The sequence below is a fragment of the Cyprinus carpio genome, chromosome A3, assembly GCF_018340385.1.
Source record: "Cyprinus carpio isolate SPL01 chromosome A3, ASM1834038v1, whole genome shotgun sequence".
Taxonomy (NCBI): Eukaryota; Metazoa; Chordata; class Actinopteri; order Cypriniformes; family Cyprinidae; genus Cyprinus; species Cyprinus carpio.
Window position 1 is genome coordinate 19,677,776 of NC_056574.1, and position 21,221 is coordinate 19,698,996.

The 21,221-nt window shown below is 39.5% G+C and overlaps 1 protein-coding gene and 1 long non-coding RNA gene across 2 annotated transcripts in view; one reads left to right on the top strand and one right to left on the bottom strand.

Moving 5' to 3' along the window:
- Nucleotides 1-8,939: 8,939 nt before the first annotated feature.
- Nucleotides 8,940-10,665, bottom strand: LOC122135446. The gene is made up of 3 exons (XR_006153528.1): nt 9,991-10,665; nt 9,820-9,880; nt 8,940-9,704 (listed from the first exon to the last, which is right to left on the bottom strand). It is a non-coding gene; the product is annotated as an uncharacterized LOC122135446 (long non-coding RNA).
- Nucleotides 10,666-11,323: 658 nt separating this feature from the next.
- LOC109062925 (SRC kinase signaling inhibitor 1-like) overlaps nt 11,324-21,221 on the top strand; it is a 125,288-nt gene continuing 115,390 nt past the window's right edge. Inside the window, exon 1 of the mRNA XM_042721991.1 lies at nt 11,324-11,545. Coding sequence (XP_042577925.1) covers nt 11,431-11,545 — 115 coding nt within the window. The 5' untranslated portion in view covers nt 11,324-11,430. The remainder of the gene's footprint in view (nt 11,546-21,221) is intronic.

The window sequence follows — 21,221 nt, forward strand, 5'->3', positions numbered from 1 at the left end:
ATTAAATAAAATTACAAGAATGCTATGAAGTAATGATATTAATAATCACTCTATAGGAAGGTAATACAGGTGATGGTCATATAATTAGAATATCATTAAAAAGTTGATTTATTTCACTAATTCCATTCAAAAAGTGAAACTTGTATATTATATTCATTCATTACACACAGACTGATATATTTCAAATGTTTATTTCTTTTAATTTTGATGATTATAACTGACAACTAAGGAAAATCCTAAATTCAGTTTTGTGAAAAGGTTCAATATTGAAGACATTGGTGCCACACTCTAATCAGCTAAATAACTCAAAAACACCTGCAAAGGCCTTTAAATGGTCTCTCAGTCTAGTTCTGTAGGCTACACAATCATCAGGAAGACTGCTGACTTGACAGTTGTCCAAAAGATGACCACTGACACCTTGCACAAGGAGGGCAAGACACAAAAGGTCATTGCAAAAGAGGCTGGATGTTCACAGAGCTCTGTGTCCAAGCACATTAATAGAGAGGTGAAGGGAAGGAAAAGATGTGATAGAAAAAAGTGTACAAGCAATAGGGATAACCGCACCCTGGAGAGGATTGTGAAACAAGACCCATTTAAAAATGTGGGGGAGATTCACAAAGAGTGGACTGCGGCTGGAGTCAGTGCTTCAAGAACCACTACGCACAGACGTATGCAAGACATGGGTTTCAGCTGGCGCATTCTTTCCACAACAGCCACAGTCAAGCCACAACAGACAGCGTCAGAAGCGTCTCACCTGGGCTAAAGACAAAAAGGACTGGACATCTGCTGAGTGGTCCAAAGTTATGTTTTCTGATGAAAGTAAATTTTGCATTTCCTTTGGAAATCAGGATCCCAGAGTCTGGAGGAAGAGAGAAGAGGCACACAATCCATGTTGCTTGAGGTCCAGTGTAAAGTTTCCACAGTCAGTGATGGTTTGGGGTGCCATATCATCTGCTGGTGTTGGTCCAATGTGTTTTCTGAGGTCCAAGGTCAACGCAGCCGTATACCAGGAAGTTTTAGAGCACTTCATGCTTCTTGCTGCTGACCAACTTTATGGAGACGCAGATTTCATTTTCCAACAGGACTTGGCACCTGCACACAGTGCCAAAGCTACCAGTACCTGGTTTAAGGACCATGGTATCCCTGTTCTTAATTGGCCAGCAAACTCACCTGAGAAAATCTATGGGGTATAGTGAAGAGGAGGATGCGATATGCCAGACCCAAGAATGCAGAAGAGCTGAAGAACACTATCAGAGCAACCTGGGCTCTCATAACACCTGAGCAGTGCCACAGACTGATCGACTCCATGCCACGCCGCATTGCTGCAGTAATTCAGGCAAAAGGAGCCCCAACTAAGTATTGAGTGCTGTACATGCTCATACTTTTCATGTTCATACTTTTCAGTTGGCCAAGATTTCTAAAAATCCTTTCTTTGTATTGGTCTAAAGTAATATTCTAATTTTCTGAGATACAGAATTTGGGATTTTCCTTAGTTGTCAGTTATAATCATCAAAATTAAAAGGAATAAATATTTGAAATATATCAGTCTGTGTGTAATGAATGAATATAATATACAAGTTTCACTTTTTTTAATGGAATTAGTGAAATAAATCTTTTTGATGATATTCTAATTATATGACCAGCACCTGTATAACTGAGAAAACCCAGCAAACAGAATGGAATAGCATGACAGTAGTCCTAGCCATCCATATCTGTTGAAGAAAGAGAGAGAGAGAGAAGAAAATCTCACAGGAAGAATAAAATGAACGCCTAGATGTAACCTTATGTTCTAATGGAAGGGCCTGATGCTGTGGCAACAAAACCTAATATTCATCAAATCTTATAGTAAAGAGTTACATAACCTTTTAGATTCCTTTTTGTTCTCAACTGCACAAGCATTACCATGGTGCTGATACAAAAATTTGACTATACTGAAAACAGAACCAATTTTAGAACACTTACCATTTTCTTTGCCACATTTTCCAATATGTTTGCAGTTTCCTTTAAACCATTGTTCTGCAGATTTCTAATTGACTGAAACAAACTCTCCTAAAGGACATATCTATATTTGGTTCCATTCAGGTTGTCCTTGATGCTAATAAGCTTTCTAGTTCCTCCTGTTGAAATGAACACATGATGCTGCCACCAGTGTTATGTGAGGGTTGAACTATATTTGGGTTGCACCCAATATCATGCTTTCCTTTCAGGCAAGAAAGTTCAAGGCTTTTATGAGCTTTCTTTCTCTCTCTCTCAGACCCCCACCCAAAAAAAACATCTATACACCATGTAACGCGTTGTGTCAGGAGGGGAAAAAAATATGGATAGCTCACAAAGTTATTAGGCCAGACAGACTCACGGAGGCGATTGACATTTAACAACGACTCGCGTTTTATTTCTCCAATCGAACTCGGGCAATTGTCCGTCCCATGTTCCACCGTCCACAGCGTTACCAAAACAAAAACAAACAAGATTAAAACAAAATGATTTCCAAACAGAAATTACCCGCATACATGGGGGATTCGAGTCGCGGTTGTAACATTATCATACAGAGTGCATACCGTTTTACAGGGAGCGCGCAGCTCTTAAAGGGGCCACACTTATTTCCACTCGTTACAGATTTCCCCCGCCCAAAAAAAAAGCTGCCCTCAGCCGTACACAGCAAAGGAAAACTTCCTACTTAACAACCACTCATACATGACTGAGTTGAAAAGTTAACAAGACAGAGGGGTATATAATGCACAGACAGTACAAGCATACATGTTAGCACAGCGTACATTAGCTCCGTAACACTTGAGAAAAGTATGACCTCAACACAAAAGTGAAACAATCAATTTTCCCTAGATAAGAACCATGAACATGCAAGAACAACAACAGTTATAACTCTTGAATAACACCCTTACTTAGTCTGTCATCCTTAATACAAGTCAAATCTTTGAGTATGGTAGGGGTTAGTCCACTTATTCACCGACCAGTCAGAAGTAATTCTCGGGACTCTTCTCTGTCTCAGTCCATAATGACTCAGACCCTGATTTGCCGGTCCGACGGTAACTGCGTCAGATGTCAAGTCATGAGAGTCAGAAACAGTACCTCCGTCAACACTGTCAGGAGCAAAGTCAAGAGAGTGTCCAGCACAATGTTCCAGCGAACTTTCATCTGAGTGTCGATCCAAAGGTTCGTTTGAGTTGACAGTACCAACCTCCTGGTTAACATTAACAGATTCTTCTCTGTCTGTTTGAGAATCAAAGTCCTCATCCAAAGGTAGTGACATCTCAACATCACCATAGGAACTGATTTTGGGCATGGCCGTTTCCCTTGAATGAAAAGGCAGTAGATTCACTACATGAAACACGCCAGCATCTTCCCCAGTGTCCACATTTGAAAGTCTGTAATTGACACTTGACAGTTTCTTAGAGACACGAAATGGTCCGTCATAAACTGGGGCCAACTTGGCTGTAAAGTTTGCACCAGCATCAGATTTGGGGTGTGTCTTAACTCTGACCAAGTCATCCACAGCATAGGAAATTGTACGTCGCTTCTTGTCATAGTAACACTTTTTTTTTGTATGGCTTGCACTTAGAGCAGCTCTGGCATGATCGTGAGCATCCTTCAGGGAAGCTCTCAAATTCTCATGATAAGGTACCTCAGGCTCATCTACTCCCGCAGAATTTGGTTGTGTTATCAAATCAAGCGGTGTGTCCAACTCACGGCCATATAACAACATTGCTGGGGATTGACCTGTGCTCTCATGGCAAGCAGTTCGAAGAGCAAAACAGATTTGTGGAAGATATTTATCCCACGAAGTGTGCTTGTCCTCCATGTATGCACGTATGGCAGTTTTAAAGTGTGCGGTTTACCCTCTCAGTGGCGTTCGTTTGCGGGTGGTATGCCGTTGTCAGCCGGTGTTCAGTGCCAAGGGCAGCAACCACATGCTCAAAAAGATTGCTCACAAACGGGGGTCCCACGATCTGATATGAGGTAGGTTGGCGCACCATGCCGAGCAAATATCTCACTCAGAAACTTACTCGCTGCCACTTGAGCTGTCGCTGACCGCACTGCACTCACTTCCACCCATTTTGAAAAGTAGTCAATGAAGACGATTAGATGTTTTTTTTTCCACTCTGAGTACGAGGAAGAGGACCCACAAAATCCACTCCTGTGTATTCCCAGGGTCTCATAGGTTTAATCGGAACCATCAGCCCTGCTTGTTTTCTTTGGCTCGGCTTTATCAGCTGGCACACGGGACACGATATAACGTATCTTTTCACATCTGTCACCATCTTGGGCCAAAAGAACCTCTGTTTCAGCCTGGCCAAGGTTTTTGTCACACCCAGGTGGCCAGCTGTAGGATGGTCGTGATAATATTGGAGTACAGTTGGTCGAATTACTGTTGGGACATATAACTTAAGCTGTTTCATTGGATGGAGACTGCATGTTATCTTAGGGTCCTTGAAATAAAGCAGACCATCATGAATGACATGTTCTTCGTCTGTACCGCCATCTTCAAGGTTTCGAAGAAGACCGCCAACCACTGGGTCACCCCTTTGTAACTGTGTCAACTGCGCTCTGTCAGTTATCAGGACTGAGGAGAGACTGCGCAGATCCATCCCAGCTATGACCGCATGTGGAGGAAGAATGTCAATAGGCCCCTCACAATGAGGTAGTGGGTTGCGTGATAGAGCGTCTGGAACTTTATTCTGAACCCCCGGCCTGTGGACGATGTTAAAATCAAAATCCTGTAGGCGCAAGGACCATCTTGCCAGTCGTCCAGAGGGGTTGGGTCGGTTCATCAGCCACCTCAGGCTGTTGTGATCAGTATAAATGGTTACATGAAGGCCCTCGATGTAAGGTCTGAAGTGTTCCAGAGCCCAAATCACTCCCAAGCACTCTTTCTCAGGTGTTGAGTACGGTCTTTCCGCTTTGTGCAACGTCCTGCTCGCGAAAGCTACCACCACATCTCGCCCCATGTCATCCTTCTGCATCAAGGCCGCACCAAGGCCCAAGTCACAAGCGTCAGTGTGGATGAAGAATGGACGTGAAAAATCCGGGAGGCACAGAATGGGTTCAGACGTAAGGCAGTTTTTCAAGTAATCCATCGAAGCCTGACAACCGTCGTCCCAGTTGAACGGAGTTTCCTTTCTGGTGAGTTTAAAAAGCGACTCAGCTTTTTGTGCATAACTCGGAATGAATCGCCTGTAGTAGCTTGTGAGGCCGAGAAATCCTCTCACTTGTTTCACATCCGCCGGTGTCCTGAACTCTGTGACCGCTTCCACCTTTCTCGGATCAGGAGAAATACCATCCGGCGTGACCCTGTATCCTAGGAAGATGAGTTCACTCAAGCAGAACTGACACTTATCTAGCTTGAGAGTAAGACCAGCTGATTCAAGCCTAGAAAGGACTTCCCGGAGGTCTTTCAAGTGTTGTTCAAAGGTTGGGGATACAACGACAATATCATCCAAGTACACTGCACAGCACTTGTAAACCAATCCAGCAAGGACATTGTTCATTACTCTCTGAAACGTGGCCGGAGCGTTACTAAGCCCAAAAGGAAGGACTTTGAATTGGAAAAGGCCACAGTGTGATGCGAATGCTGTCTTTGGCCTTGACTTTTCCTCTACAGACACCTGCCAGTACCCCCGAGCCAAATCCAAAGTAGTAAGAAATTTTCCACAAGCCAGGAAATCCAATGATTCGTCAACTCTGGGAAGTGGGTACGAATCCTTAAGTGTCAGGTGATTAAGGCCTCTGTAGTCAACACAAAACCTGTGGTCTCCACATTGGCTTCTTGACAATTACCACGGGTGCAGCCCATGGACTGGAAGATGGTTCGATGATGTCTTCTTCCAGCATCATCTGAATCTGATCTTCAATTATTTTTTTCTTGGCTGGTGAGCTCCGGTATGGCGGAAGGTGAACTGGTTTTGCTTCACCAGTGTTGACTATGTGCTCCCCCAATGAAGTGTGCCCCAGGTGTCCATCAAACAGGCTCCAAAAGTATTTTAGAAGGTCCAACAATTTCCCTTTTTCTTCCCTTTTCAGACAAGCTCTCTCAACTTTCTCATCCAAGGCAGACTGGCAGACATTTAAAAACATTAAGCTTCCAAGCTCGGGTGCCTCCAACCACTCACTCAAAACCTCCTGGGGTGTAGATTCACCCAGGGTCACCGTCCTTGATGGGATGTGAATGCTGACTGACGCTCGCAGCATAAAATCCATCCCTAAGATGAGCGGAGAGGAAAGATCAGGGATAATGACAAATCGATGGTAGAAATTTTTTTTTCCTGGAGGGCCAATGTTTAACCAGACAACACCAGTTGGAGTGCAAGCAGCACTGTTGGCAAGCTGAATTGGGGGAAAAATCCAAGGTTGAACCTTCTGAGAATGTCGCAAGACATCCGAAATCATATTTGTACGAACACTGCTGAAAGTGAGGCACCGGTGTCCAGCGCTGCGTCGATGGCCTTATGACAGAAATTGACCTTAACAATAAATGGTGTATTCCAAAATGAAGGAGAAGCATGGTCCTCCACATGTCCAAGGACAAGCGGCTCAGGCGAGGACTTAAGACTAGGGTGAGGCGCATTTATCTTCTGGAGGGAGGATTGCCTCGGTGAAACGTCCTCCCCCCTCTGAAGTTTACCTTCTGCCGAACAGAATTGTGCTTTTGCTCCTCCCTGTCTTCGTATGGCATGGCTTTAGTATCCTCCTCAGGGTCCCGTGGCTCATTCGAAACTGGACTTGTCTGTTTGTCAGCGGCTGGAAAAGGCACAGTCTGTTGGGCAAAGTTACAGTTCGGACAGTTTCTCGAGGTAAAACCAGGCGCAGAACATTTGAAACAATAAGTCTCTCTTCTGGGTTTGCTTTTCTGCAATACTGGTTCATCACGTCTGTCAGGACCGAGAGCGGAGTGCAGCTCGTGGGCACACATCAAGAGGTCGATGACTGAAGTAATTCGTGCGCCATACAACGCAACTCTGTAGCGCTCAAGCGCATGCTTGCAGATAAGATCAATCTGCTCTTGTTCTGGTGGTGGAGACTTTAGTTTCTTGAATTCAGATAACAAGTGTGCAACAAACGTTGGAAATGGTTCTCCTTGAGCTTGTACACGGTCAAGAATACCTCTCCAGACACGCTCTTGGTTATCCGCTGGAAGAAACACAGTCTTGAACAGGGTGCAGAACTGTTTCCAGGATGTGACATGTGAACTCAGTACCGTAAACCACTTCCTGGGCTCTTTAGCTAAGAAACGTGGTAATTCAAGCAAAATCTGAGCATCGCTGACACCCAAAGAAGTTCTATAGGCATCCACAAGAATAAGCCAGTCATCAGGTTGAATTTTTTCCATCATTTCCAAACACTGGGGGTTCCAGTCTCGATTGATGCAAGACGGAGGCCAAAGTTCTGGTTGCATTATTCAAATCAAGTGAACTTTGAGCCAGTCCAAGCGCACTTTCGGTTCTGGCATTCATTTCCACTCCAAAAGACCGAGCCCCCTTTATTCGATCAGTTGGTGCTTGAGCATGTGGAGTGGACGAAGCAACAGGCCTGACCTGAGAAGGCAACTGGCATGAAGCAGGTACTTGAAAGTTTTTCTGTGCAACGGTCAATAATACCTCTTTGTAGATCAAGAGACTCTCTCAGGCACCTCCGCAGCATTTCAACTTTCTCTTTCAACGACTCAACCTGTATCTCCAGGCGCTCGCCCATCTGGGAGGACACTCAAAGTATGCAGATTGGTCAAATAAATCAGTCTCGTCATCAACAAGTCTGGCCATTGTATCAAAATCAGTTTGTCAATATGAAATTCAAAACAATGAATTGGCACAATATCATTTAACAAACAATTCCACTTGCACTAATTTACTGTATAATCAAGCAAAACAAATGGAATAAACAATTGGATAATCTTTGAAAAGAAAAAAAAAAGTTAACCATATAACAATAAATTCGGCAGTACAATAAGTTTTTTTTTTCTTTTTTTTTTTTTACAATTTTTTTTTTTTTTACAATACCAGTGACAAGTTCAATATCACCAAACCACACACAGAGTCCATTAATTGTTTTCTTATATCGTTGTTTTTTTTTTTTTTTTTTTTGTGGCAACACAGTGCGAGCGTCGAGTAGTTATTACCCAACGACAAATCAAAATATAGCCTAGTAGAAGTTCAGGAAAAATCCAGTGCAAAAAAAAAATTTCCTCAAGTTCAATTCAACCAGTTCAACATTCAGTTCAAGCAAATGAACACAAATGAACGTAGCAATCAGGCCTGAATCCCTGAAACAGTCAAAGTTCACTAACAGTTGAATTTCCGATTACCTCAACGAACCACAATCCTACGTGCACACATCAGATTCACGAAGATTGCATCCATGACGACCTAAATCCATCTGAATGTGAACAAATATCCTCTGCGTCAGCAACACAAAAATGTCCGCGATAGCGTCGTCAGGCGACTCGGGCCGTTCACTCTATACGCAGTGAAACTAGCCTCGTGTAAACTCCCACATGTCCACCTGGAGGATCAAAAAATTTCGGCGTCGTCCTTCACAAACCGCCCCAGCATCCGTGTAAAACCTCGCTTTAGATCCAAGGCCAGAGATAAAATGTTCGGGCGCCACTTGTAACGCGTTGTGTCAGGAGGGAAAAAAAATATGGATAGCTCACAAAGTTATTAGGCCAGACAGACTCATGGAGGCGATTGACATTTAACAACGACTCGCGTTTTATTTCTCCAATCGAACTCGGGCAATTGTCCGTCCCATGTTCCACCGTCCACAGCGTTACCAAAACAAAAACAAACAAGATTAAAACAAATTGATTTCCAAACAGAAATGATGGGGGATTCGAGTCGCAGTTGTAACATTATCATACAGAGTGCATACCGTTTTACAGGGAGCGCGCAGCTCTTAAAGGGGCCACACTTATTTCCACTCGTTACAACCCCACAGACAGCAGGATTAATGTGTGCTTCTATTTCAGTTATGAAAACTCAACTGAGCAAAACTCTCAAACTGGAATTAATGATGCCATCTAGCAACTGAACACAGGTGGACTCAAATGAACATTAGGTTGTACCCCGTACAGGTAATTAGCACGATTGCTCATGATTAATCACTTCATCCAGTTCATACTGTCAAACATAAGGGCTTGAAATTAAAATTAATTTCAGATATTAATTTTAAAGTTGTCATTAAATGTAAAACTCACCATTTCTATTTTTTAAAGCATCTTGTTTGGTGTGAAGTATGCTGGCCTTCACCAATCACTGGGCCTGTTTACACTTGTCGCTTAATGCATTTTCTCAGATCAGCTTTGTTATCTCATTTGTAAAAACTGTTCCATTTACACTTAAAAAATATGTAACATTTGCATATATGATTTAAACAACCAGATGCTCTTCCTGAAGACTGCAATCCATCTTGAATGTGTTTCAGAGGGCATTTACATCTGGTTATTTTTCACAATCGGATAGCTACATGATCAATATATCATGATGTGGCCGAGTGCAAATAGGTCAGTTTAGTCTGCTTAAACCCTGCCCCTTTTTTACAATCAACCTCATCTCACGTTCAGATCTGCCTCCATCCATTAGTCTGCTCATTATTTTGCTGTGTTTCTTGGTGACATAAACCCAGTTGTTCAGTCATTGTATTATTCAATGCTCAAGAAAAAATAAGCTAGTCTCCATCTCCCATTGAAACCGCACCTGTTACAAAAATGAAAAGACACAGTGATATTATTTTCATTTTAGCAGTTTAATATGAAGAACAACTCACTTATGTGTTGCCAAATAGAAAAAAAAAACACCACTTCATGCTTACTAGAGGGCATGGGAAACTCAGCCCAGGATTGTGATCCCATAGAGGAAACAGATTCATCTACCTGAAAAAAAGAGACATATTTTGGCCAAAAGAGCAAACTTAGTCATTTAATAGTACTAGGGACCAGGGTGAGAAAAGCCGCTGTCGGTATGGATTCATCTCATTACTCACACTGAAGGGTGTGTGTTGCTCCGGAGAGATCTGGTGTAAATGCTTCATTCTTGTACAAGCTTCCCCATGTCCCTCACACATTAGCAGAGGTGAAGAACCATCATCACACATTAGCAAATGAGGTTTTGTTTAATATCAGATTATGAGCATCCAGTTTTCCCTTTTGTCTCTATCCCTATTTTTTGGTTCCTACTACATTGTTTCTACTACACCCTCACAGTACTCCACTCATCTCTTTCCCCTGCATTCCCCAATCCCCATGACTGGATAATGACTTCCAGTGGACTAATTGTGATAATTTAACCGTATGCTTTGATGTTTCCTGGGATCTGCTTAGCTTAAAGATGTTAATTAGCCTCATCGAAAAGAGGAAAGACAAGGAGGGATTTTACGCTAGATACTCTTCCCACTAGATTTGGTGTGTGTAATCAGAAAGTTAATACTGTATTCTCATAATCCCTAGTGTGCTCCATTAACACCTTAACATAGACTCTTTGACTGCATGGAGCATATATTAATCAACAGTGCTGGCAAGTCTTTAGCTTCAAGAAGCTTACTGAGTTCAGGCGAAGTCAGTAGGCCTACTTCATTACCAGAAGAACACATTCACCTAAAGAGGGAAAGGCAGAAATCTACTTAACAGTTCATATAAAATAAAATTTATACAATTTGACAGCAATCATATATCTCTCTAATCACACTGTTCAAGATAAACTAAATTTACATTTACAACTAGGCCTCAGTTCATCGATTTAGAAAAATATATAACCATAAATATACATGTTAGGTTATAAATTTATGTTTCTGGGCTAAGCGTCTACAAAAGATTTATATGGCAGAGCACTAGCTCTCAAAATTACTTTTAAAAAATGTTAAGATGATTATGGTAAAATTATGTAATAGCCTACGGTACTTAGTGATTAATATCCTTGTATAATGCTATTAGCTACAACATGTAAGTTATATTCGTGAACTGTTTTGACCAGATATTGAGTCATTCAAAGGTTGGGTATTAAACTTAATAAAACGTCTTCAAGACTGAAAAACTATAAAATGATTTTGTAGGTTTGGGTTTAATTGATTAAAGTTAAACATTTAATTCATCCAGCTATTTTTGGTGTCTGTGTCATAAAAGTTTTTCGGCACGTGACAGAGCTGTCCGAACAATTCAGACTGAATCGCGAATCGATTCAGACCGTTTTTCAAACGTTTTGTCCTAAGCTTGAAGTGAATCAAACGAGTGACTCGTTTGTGAATCGGTAGTTCTGATTCAAAACAATCAACAGATAACGTGGCACACAAGCGGCACAGCTGGTTTTCTCCGGCCGCTATTTATTATAATATCTCTCGTCAAATAAACACTTGTGAGCGAATTTGACTCAAGTACACTAGTGTTTTACTGGTCCACAGCCAAGTGAAAATGGCTTGGTTAAATCGACCATGCAGCCGAATCGATTGGTCCGGATTCGGTCTTCAAAGGACATTGTTCCAGGCCACTGCTCGGCTTTCAAACACCAAAACTACCACAAGAGGGAGCTGTTCACAATAACTGCAGGTGAGAGGCCTTGTTTTTCATCCAACACTCGTTAAATACAACTACGATGTACCTGTTAATGCTTAAATTATATTAAGCTTCTTTGGTTTCAGAAGTCCGAAGTCAGATATGAACTGCAATAAAGAGTTAATTGCAGAAGCAGCATTCAAATATCTATGGCTTGGCATCTGTTCTCATTGTTACTGATGCTGTAGCAGTGTACCTGTAAATTTTCCACCAGTTTATGAGCACTTATTCATGCATCTCAGCACAAAGCTGTCCCCATATGCTGTGATTTAAAGGGGACTGTGGACTGCGGATGGGAAACGATGCATTGATGGCAACACAAACACGGCAGGAGGGAATGATGGGAAACACAAGGCATATAGATAGATTTATGACTCCAGCTTATGTTTGATTGTAAACATTTGTGTATAGATAACATGTGTTGCAAGTACTGTGAGACCTGTTGTGTTTTGGTTCCTCTCGCACCTTTTCCCCCCTAATAGTACAAGGGACCGAATCTCAGGGGACTTGTTACCTTGGAAACAGAACCTTATTTATTTATAGAGTCTGAGAGGAGAGAGAAAAAGAGCAGGAACAGATAAGAAAAAGAAACCTCCTGTCTTTCTCTCTCCTCAACATCTGGGGGCTGTTTGTTTGGTGAGGCACGTCTCTTAAATATTCATATCGAATTCAGCATCACACACCTCTAGTTCAGTGCCATAGTAACCCCACCCAGTCTCTCCCAGGAGAGAAAACAGGCGCATGCATCACACATGCATGCACACATGCACTCCCCCGGCATTAATCGCATTGATCGCTGAACCTATGGGCCCTTTAAAATTTGAGGGCAGTTATTCATTTGACAAGCTTGACAACTCCACCACACAGAGCCCTTTAAATCCCAAAGGACTGTTTGAAGGCCATCGTGGAGGAAAGATGGATGGATGAGAGTTTATTTCTCCTTTATTCCCCACACTGCTATAAAGAAACAAAGTGTAATTGTGAAGGCATTTTTCTTCATATTTCTTTGCAAAGTTAGTGTTTAGTTATAGCTGATCGAAGTATGTTAAAGGTCATGTCTATGTCACCTCATCAATTCATAATTCCATGCCTTCTTTTTATGAAGGACTAGAAGTGACACATGAAAATAAAATGAAGGAATCTGTTATTCATTTAGGAATTCAAACATAAAAACAGAAAAATAAATAAATAGAAAAAAAATTATTAGATATTTATATAAAATAAAATTCTAAAGTATTATTTATTTATTAAAATGTCCAAAATAAAATCTAAAATGAATATTTAAAAATGTTTATTTAATTCATGTTCAAATAGTAAATTCTACTTTTATGAGAATTGTTTTTAGATGCATATCCATCAATCGCAACAAAATGTTGCTCTACAATTCAAATTGAGTTTTTTTCCCTATAGTAGGCAGTCAGTTTATTTTTATTTTATTTATTTATTTTTTTTGTTAAATAATTATGAATAAGTTCAGTAATTTCTAAGAGTTGAGAAAGGCTATTGTAAATGTCTGTTTTATCTTGAGTGCCCCTTTATTTATTCATTGTGTGTATGCAGGTGTAAATGTGCATGTGTGATTTCACCTGTATGCATGTTTGATGCATTTTGTGTTTATATATATATATATATATATATATATATATATATATATATATATAGGGGGGAACATGGTTTTGCTCTTTGCTCAGTTTGAGTGTTTGCACATCTCTGAACATTTCATTGGTTATCTGACCTTCTTTAGGGTGTCAGATCACATTTTCCTTTGCATCAAATTGACAGCACACATCCAGCTTCACACGCAATCACTGACACACAAGCTATAGGGTCATTCTGTGTCAAATCAACCGAGAAACGTGGACAGACTAGTCACTCTTTGTAAACTGTGTTCAATGCGAATGTGTATATTTCAAATTAAAACTAGAATAAGAGAATACTAGACTAGAATAGTAGAATAATAGAATAAATGCTGTCTAAAACACAGTATTACAACGTTTAATTATTAGTATAATTTATTTGTGTATTTAAAGACTTATTCTAAATGTCAAAGTAGAGAAAATGTAAATTTCGACTCAAAACATTCCATGTTTCTAAAGGCAATGTTTTGATGAATAGTGATTTTTGTGCACAAACGTGCACGTTTCACATACATGAAGGTGTACAGTAAATTAAATTTAGTGTCTGTAATTCTAATCCTTTTTTTCTGTGCCCTCCTAAAACTTGCTGTGCAACAGATGCTGTAATGGCCTGTCACATTCAGATCTGATCAGTGCCTTGTAAACACAGCTCCCCACAATTTCTTTACTTTCCTCATCTCACGTAACAATGTCAAAATAAAGCACCCCTCCACCATCATCATGGTCGCCATGGAAACCCAAAGGTCTGGGTTGGTGTGTGATGATGTGTGCTGTGCTTTAGGGTTATGATTTGAGGGAAAATTCACTCTTTATATGTCAGAATGGTCGTTCCACAGAATCTGCAGAGATTAAACTATTTTACGTTTTCAAAGGTAACAATTGTAATGCAATAATGTGAAGGGACTGCATATGAATTAGGCTCGAACAGAGATGGGTAGATAATTATTATCGAGAGAGGACCTGAGACTAATGGCATATAATATGCCCATCATAATGATCATAATGTGCTTTATTGGTCCACAAGGAAAGACAGACACACACAAAAAAAGAAGATTCCTTAATACTGATTTTTAAGAAGGTAAAAAACAGGTTTTATCAAGCAAAGGCAGATAAATATGGGCAGAGGCATTTAAAACGGTAATTTAAGTAGTATTATTGGTAAAGGAGAAGCTGATTTCAGTGAAAATCCAGATGGTGAGAAGATGGGATGTCAGTGTGTGATGAAGAATTGAGGATATTGAATCCTCTGTGCCTCACTGTGCTTTTCTACAGTTATCCATCGACCTGGCTCTTCATCGCTGTACCATGACACATAATAAACAGTAATTTTGCTTTAATAGTATAAGCAAAAATGTTAAGGTCAAACTGGAGATGTACACTTGTTTGTGTAAACCTCTGAATGAAGTATAAAATGTAGATACATGAGTGTATTCCTCCACTGAAATAGAGAGCTGTCATTGAATGCACAATATTCTATAACGATATTTGTTTTTTCCTCAAACATTAGGAATTGGTGAATTGAACTTGATGTATCAAATCTTTTGATACTAATGGTATACTGTTATACAGATAACATATCTTATGTGTGTGCATTTTTAATACTAATGATTTTGTTTATTTAGCACAAAAATGTATTCATTTTGTAATGGCAGTAATCTGTTTTAAATAACTTTGCCATGTCTGTAGGGAATGTTATTATGATTAAATACATGAAGCCACTAATTTGCAGTGTAACAGTTTTTGTTCATTTGTCTAAATACAGTAAAATCGAACGTTTTGCAAGCTTCAAAGTGAACATGATTTCATGCTCTAGATTGTCTAGACAAGCATATTTAAAATTTAAAATGAATGTTCATGCATTTAATAATCTACATAATTCCACATAAACATACACACTATTTAATATGTATTTCATGAATCTGGAGTCTAAATATTCAAAAAAATGCAACCTTAAGCATTTAGAAAATATTCTTAATATCAGAAGGTCAAAATTTTTAATCAGAAAAATGTTAAGAATCTTTTATGGCCCTAGTTGGCTCTATTATGGTTGAAAATTTGAACTTTGTAACAGGGTTATTATTGTTATTATTGTTAACTTTAAACAAAATAAATTTCATTACTTGAAATAAAATAAACATTAAATAAAATAAAAATAAAATAAAATATAAAAACTTTATTTCAGCTAGTTGCCAAAGCATTATTTCTCATTTTTGTTTAGTTTGTTGAATAAACTGAATCTAAAAAAAAACTGAAACCGAAAACTAAAATATAATAAAAACTTGACATTGTTTAAAAAAAAAATAATAATAATAATAAAAGTAACAAAAACAACAAAATTACAAAATATTTTAAAGTAAATATTTAAAGATAAAAACAAAATATAAAAATAAAATTGAATTAAAAATATTAACATACTATAATACATCAATGATACTAAAATAACTTTTTCTGTTTTGTTAGCAAAACAGAAAAATAGTTGGGTAGGGTAAGCAATATTTGTCCTTTAAAGTGTATGTTGATTTTTTTTTGTTGTTGATGATGGGAAACACAAAAGGTTATTTGCATAATTCATGTTAATAATGGCTTTTAAATGTTAAAAGGTTATAACCAATTTTATCAGAAAGCAATCAAAATAACTTTCTGTTTATTAGAGGCATTAGCATTAGTATCAGTATTAGTGATACTGACACTGATAGTACTTGGAAATAAAAAAAAATTGGCCGTTTGTATTGTCATGATTTGTGTTATGCATAGCTTGAGAAGTGTGCGTTTGTGTGATTACTGTCCCACTCAACTGCCCTGTCTGATCCAGTCTTCTCAAGTCACAAGCCCAGCATATCACATCAGCATCTCCACCTCCAGAGGGCTAACGATTGCCATATAGCAATGCTGTCACTGGAGCGAAGGAGAAATTCTTTTAGTTGATCTGCTGTCTGCTGCAAAGGTTTAGTGCGCAGCGCTCTTCAGAGGGGCAGTGCTGGAAACAAAGGTCTAGTAGAAAGCAGTTGCTCACACATACATGTGCACAGAGAGCAACCGAGTTGAGCTGCTCCTCACCTTTCTGAGGGAAATGGCAGGTGGAGAACAGGAGAGGAGAGCAGAGATGAAGAAGGTTAAAGAAACACAGGCACTTGAATCTGTCCTCATCAGCTTCACTGTGCTGTCAGAGCATGACATGTTATTAGAAGGCAGGAGGGAAAGAGAGATTGCAGCATAGTGCCTGAGGGAAGAGAGAGAGGAGAGCACATCGGAGGAACCCGCTCTGTGCTTTATTGAACACAACCACAACCACCTCACTAATGAGACATGCACATACATATGCATATGGGTCAGGGAAACATGTATAGGAGTGAAAGGCAAAGGAGGGATGGAGGTTTGAGATAGAAACGAGAGAAATCATGTAATGATGCACCTCAATTGCTCTTTTTTATTTTTGATTGATGTTAAACATTAGACCACATTAACACATTAGGGGATTTATGCTGATGGACCCTTGCTGGATCCTCTTCAATTTGCCTACAGAGCAAACAGGTCTGTGGACAATGCAGTCAACATGGGACTGCATTATGTTCTGCAACTGCATCTAGACACACCAGGTACTTATGTGAGGACATCAGCTCGGCCTTTTACACTATCATCTCAAACCTCCTCTTGCCCAAATCAACTCTCCGTGCCCAACTCCGTCTGTCAGTGGATCACCAGCTTCCTGACAGACAGACAGCAGCTAGTAAAGCTGCGAAATTCTCATCCAGCACCTGCACCATCAGCACTGGCACCCCCCAGGGATGTGTTCTCTCCCGGTGAGCGTGATTTCACCAAGTACAACATGTTCCTGGATAAACATCCTTGTTGATCCTGGAACAACATTCCAATCAACCAATCAGAATTGAGGGTTAACTTTTCAGGAAATATCTGTTTTAGGCTTAAGATTGGGGTTAGGTGCTTCTACACCCTTGTTAATCAGCTATCATTTCACACTGATTTTAGGAATAAATTATGGGTAGGGTTAGGTTTAGGGGTAGGTATTGGGCTAAGTCTATATTTTTGGACAGTAATGTTGATCCAGGATCAACAAAAGATGTTGATCCAGGAACATGTCTTACTTGGAAAAATCACGGTGACCGTTCTCTCCCCACTGCTCTTCTCGCTCTACACGAACAACTGCACTTCGAAGGATCCCTCTGTCAAGTTCCTGAAGTTTGCAGATGACACCATACTTATCGGTCTCATTCAGGATGGTGATGAGTCTGCTTACAGACAGGAGGTTAAAGAGCTGCCTGTCTGGTGCAGTCTTAACAACCTGGAGCTGAACATGCTCAAAACTGTGGAGATGATCGTGGACTTCAGAAGAAACCCCCTGCACTCCCCCCACTCACCATCATCAACAGCACTGTGGCTGCAGTGGAGTCATTTAGGTTCCTGGGCACCACTATCTCTCAGGATCTGAAGTGAGACAATCACATTGTGAAAAAGGCCCATCAGAGGTTGTACTTCCTTTGGTAGCTGAGGAAGTTCAACCTGCCACAGGAGCTAAAAGTGAAAGTCATGACATTTGCCAAGTATGGTAACCCATATTCGGAATTGGTGCTCTGCATTTAATCCATCCAAGTGCACACACACCCGGCGCAGTGGGCAGCTATATCCAGCGCCCGGGGAGCAACTGGGGGTTCAGTGCCTTGCTCAAGGGCACTTCAGCCATGGGTTTTGAAGATGGAAGAGAGTGCTGTTTATTCTTTCCCTCCCACCTACAACTCCTGCCAGCACCGAGACTCAAACCTGCGACCTTCGGGTTACAAGTCCAAATCTCTAACCATTAGGCCACAGCTGCCCCCACAGCTGCTGAAACAGTTCTACTCCGCCATCACTGAATCTGTCCTCTGCACTTCTATAACTGTCTGGTTCAGCTCAGCTACCAAATCTGACCTCAGAACACTACAGAGGGTAGTCCGGACTGCTGAGCAAATCATTGGTACAACCCTCCCTTCTGTTCAAGAACTGTACTTATCCAGAGTGAGCAAAAGGGCTGGCAAAATCACTCTGGACCCCTCACATCCAGCACACTTCCTCTTTGAACTGTTGCCGTCTGGTCGGCGCTACAGCGCGCTGCGCATCAGAACGGCCAGACACAGGAACAGTTTCTTTCCTCAGACAATTCATCTTATGAACACTTGACAATAATTGTGGAACACTTATATACTTATCTAACACACATACTTAGTTTACATTTCGAATTTGCACATAATATACCTGTACATACAAAACTGTCTATTGTAATATACCTGTACATACAACTGTCAATCTGTACATAGTTATTCCCTATTTACTTGTTCTATTTTTATTCTTTTATTATCTGTGTTTTTGTCCTGTCACTGTCATTCTGTTCCACTGTGGAAGCTTCTGTCACGAAAACAAATTCCTCGTATGTGTAAAAAAAAAAAGAAAAAAAAAAAGAGTTAATTATTTCAAATAAAACCTTCTGTTTATTAAAGAATAAACAGAGGAACGCCACTGGATAAGTATGTGTGTATATATATATATATATATATATATATATATATATACACACACAGTACATTATTTAAAAAAAATCTAATATATTTTCCTATCATTTGGAAAACAATGTACCAAAGGTATTTGTATTAGATTAAAACAGTCCAGAAAATCACATGCACTGAGAATACTAGATTAGTTAAAGAGCAGCATAGGAAATAAACATGGTCAGCGGTGGTCAGTCTCTACCAGCCAGGCGCTGTCAGCTTTGCACATCAATATAATTTATGCTGCTCTATAAGGAAGGGATTAAAAACTCTCAAACTCCACATTCTGCCTCAAAAAAAAAAAGAAAAAAAAAGAATATCATATCCACTCAGTCTTCTGAGCTAAAATTCTCAGAGAAAATAATTTCAGTGCTTGCTGGTAGAGCTCAAAAGCCCTGGCGATATTTAAATTGCAGTAATCAAATCCCTCAGTTGGTCTCAGCATGCCTCCACTGATTACCGCTCACAGATGCTTTTTAAGGGTACAAATTACTGTCCAAAATTAAATAGGCTGAAATATGCAGAGTTTTTGCATGGTAATATGTTTTCCTGGAATAAATCAGAAAATATCTCATGAAATTTGGACAACTGTATTCGTTTAGTTCAGTTTTCTCATATAAGTTACTTTAATATTAAGACTTTGTGATAGTCACAGGTCTCATACTGATACTTTAAACCGCATAACTAATTTAATTCACATAACTAATTAAATTGTGGAATGACTGTTGGAGAACAAAATCAAACAAAACTTAAATTTCTGATAATGAAAGGTTACATTTGGCAAATTTATATCACTAGTGATGCTAAACCACATTCTTTATTTTGATAAAAATGCCTTAAATTATTTAGTAGTCTCAAACTGAACACTACTTTCCTGGCAATTACAGGGTTTTTCATGCAAAAATCTTACAAAGAATTAGAGAGAGAGGAAGTTTTCTCATAATGTCATCAAAGCTGCCTTTAGGAAACGGTATTCTTCAGATGACATTGATTGAATGAGCAACAAAGAAAAGGCCTTTAAACATCTCTTTATAGATGAATGCCTTTAGCGTCATGTCAAAAGTCACTGTAAAATTTGCTTTGTGATAATTTGGTTGCTTTCAAAGGGAAAAGCAGCTCAGCCTGACATTCCATTTGACATTTTTAATGGAGCCTTATATTGTTTTTGAGTCATTGATAATTTATACATTTTGAAAAGGGCATTGTAGGTTTTTCATATGCTGGCAAGATGATTCCTATTTCACACTTCAAATACTCAGTTTGTAAAAAAAAAAAAAAAAAAAAAAAAAAAAAAAAAAACACAAAAAAAACCACAAAAAAAAAACACAAGTAAAGTACAAGTGGTTATAACCCCCCTGAAAAAGTCCTATATCAAATTAGATGAGTGTTGCTTCCCAAAATATGTCAGATTTTCATTTAATGATTATAAATGATAATTTGTCATTGAAAATGTTTTAAAATATTATGCCAATTGGCTTAGCCCCTCACACAAAAATAATAATAATAATTATTATAATTATATCAGTAGTAGTAGTAGTAGTAGTAGTAATTGTAGTAATAGTATTATTATTATACATAATGTTTGCTACCTTTATTCAAATTCAAAAATTGAAATGCAAAGTAAAAAACACTAGTACAAGCAGTTACAAACACCCTGAAAAAGTTGCTGTGTTTTTGCTGAGTCTGATGCTTTCTCCAAATATATCAAATTAGATGAGCAGAGCGCTGTTTACACTCCATCAATATCTCAGTTGTTTTGCATGGTTCTCTGCTGGTTTTGCCAGTTTGTTGTAGAGTCCAGTCTTGGTAGGGGTTCAAGGACTAAACTGACCCTTTCACAGTTTTCTCTCTTGCTGTTTCCAATAAATCCATATTGTTTTCTGCCTTTCTCACACTCATTGTTCCCTTTTTCCCAGTCTGGTTCCTGTTTCTCCTCCCTCACTTTTCTCCTTCATGATAATAATGACCTTGAGAAATACTTGGGTATTAAAATCATTCCCATCATCATCGTCATGGCGCGTATGCTCTAGATTACAGTGACAGTGAAAGATGAGTGTGATTGAGGGTGTGTGTTTGAGTGTGTTTAATCATGCACTTGTGTTTGAGTATGATAGACCCCTGTGGTCCAACTGTATCACATGCAGTACTGCATATTAATGAGTGTGCAAATGTGTGCGTTTTTCATCTGACTCATCCGTCCTTTTGCTCAGTAATAACCACTAACAGAAACCGCACTGAGGTTGATTTGCAATCAGATCTGACCCATCTCATTATAACACGACGACGAGTTTATTGGCTAAACTGATCTTGGACCATGCAAGTGATAGATTGAGCTATGGATATCTCTCTGGCACAATGACTGAAATCTCCTGTGATCTCCCTCTTTTTAATAGAGGTATAGCAGCAGTTTGGATCCTGTCCTCCTTTCTTTTTTTTCTGTCATTTACCAGATGGACTGCAGGCAGGCAGTCGTGTTCCCCGAGCAAGAGCTTGCCT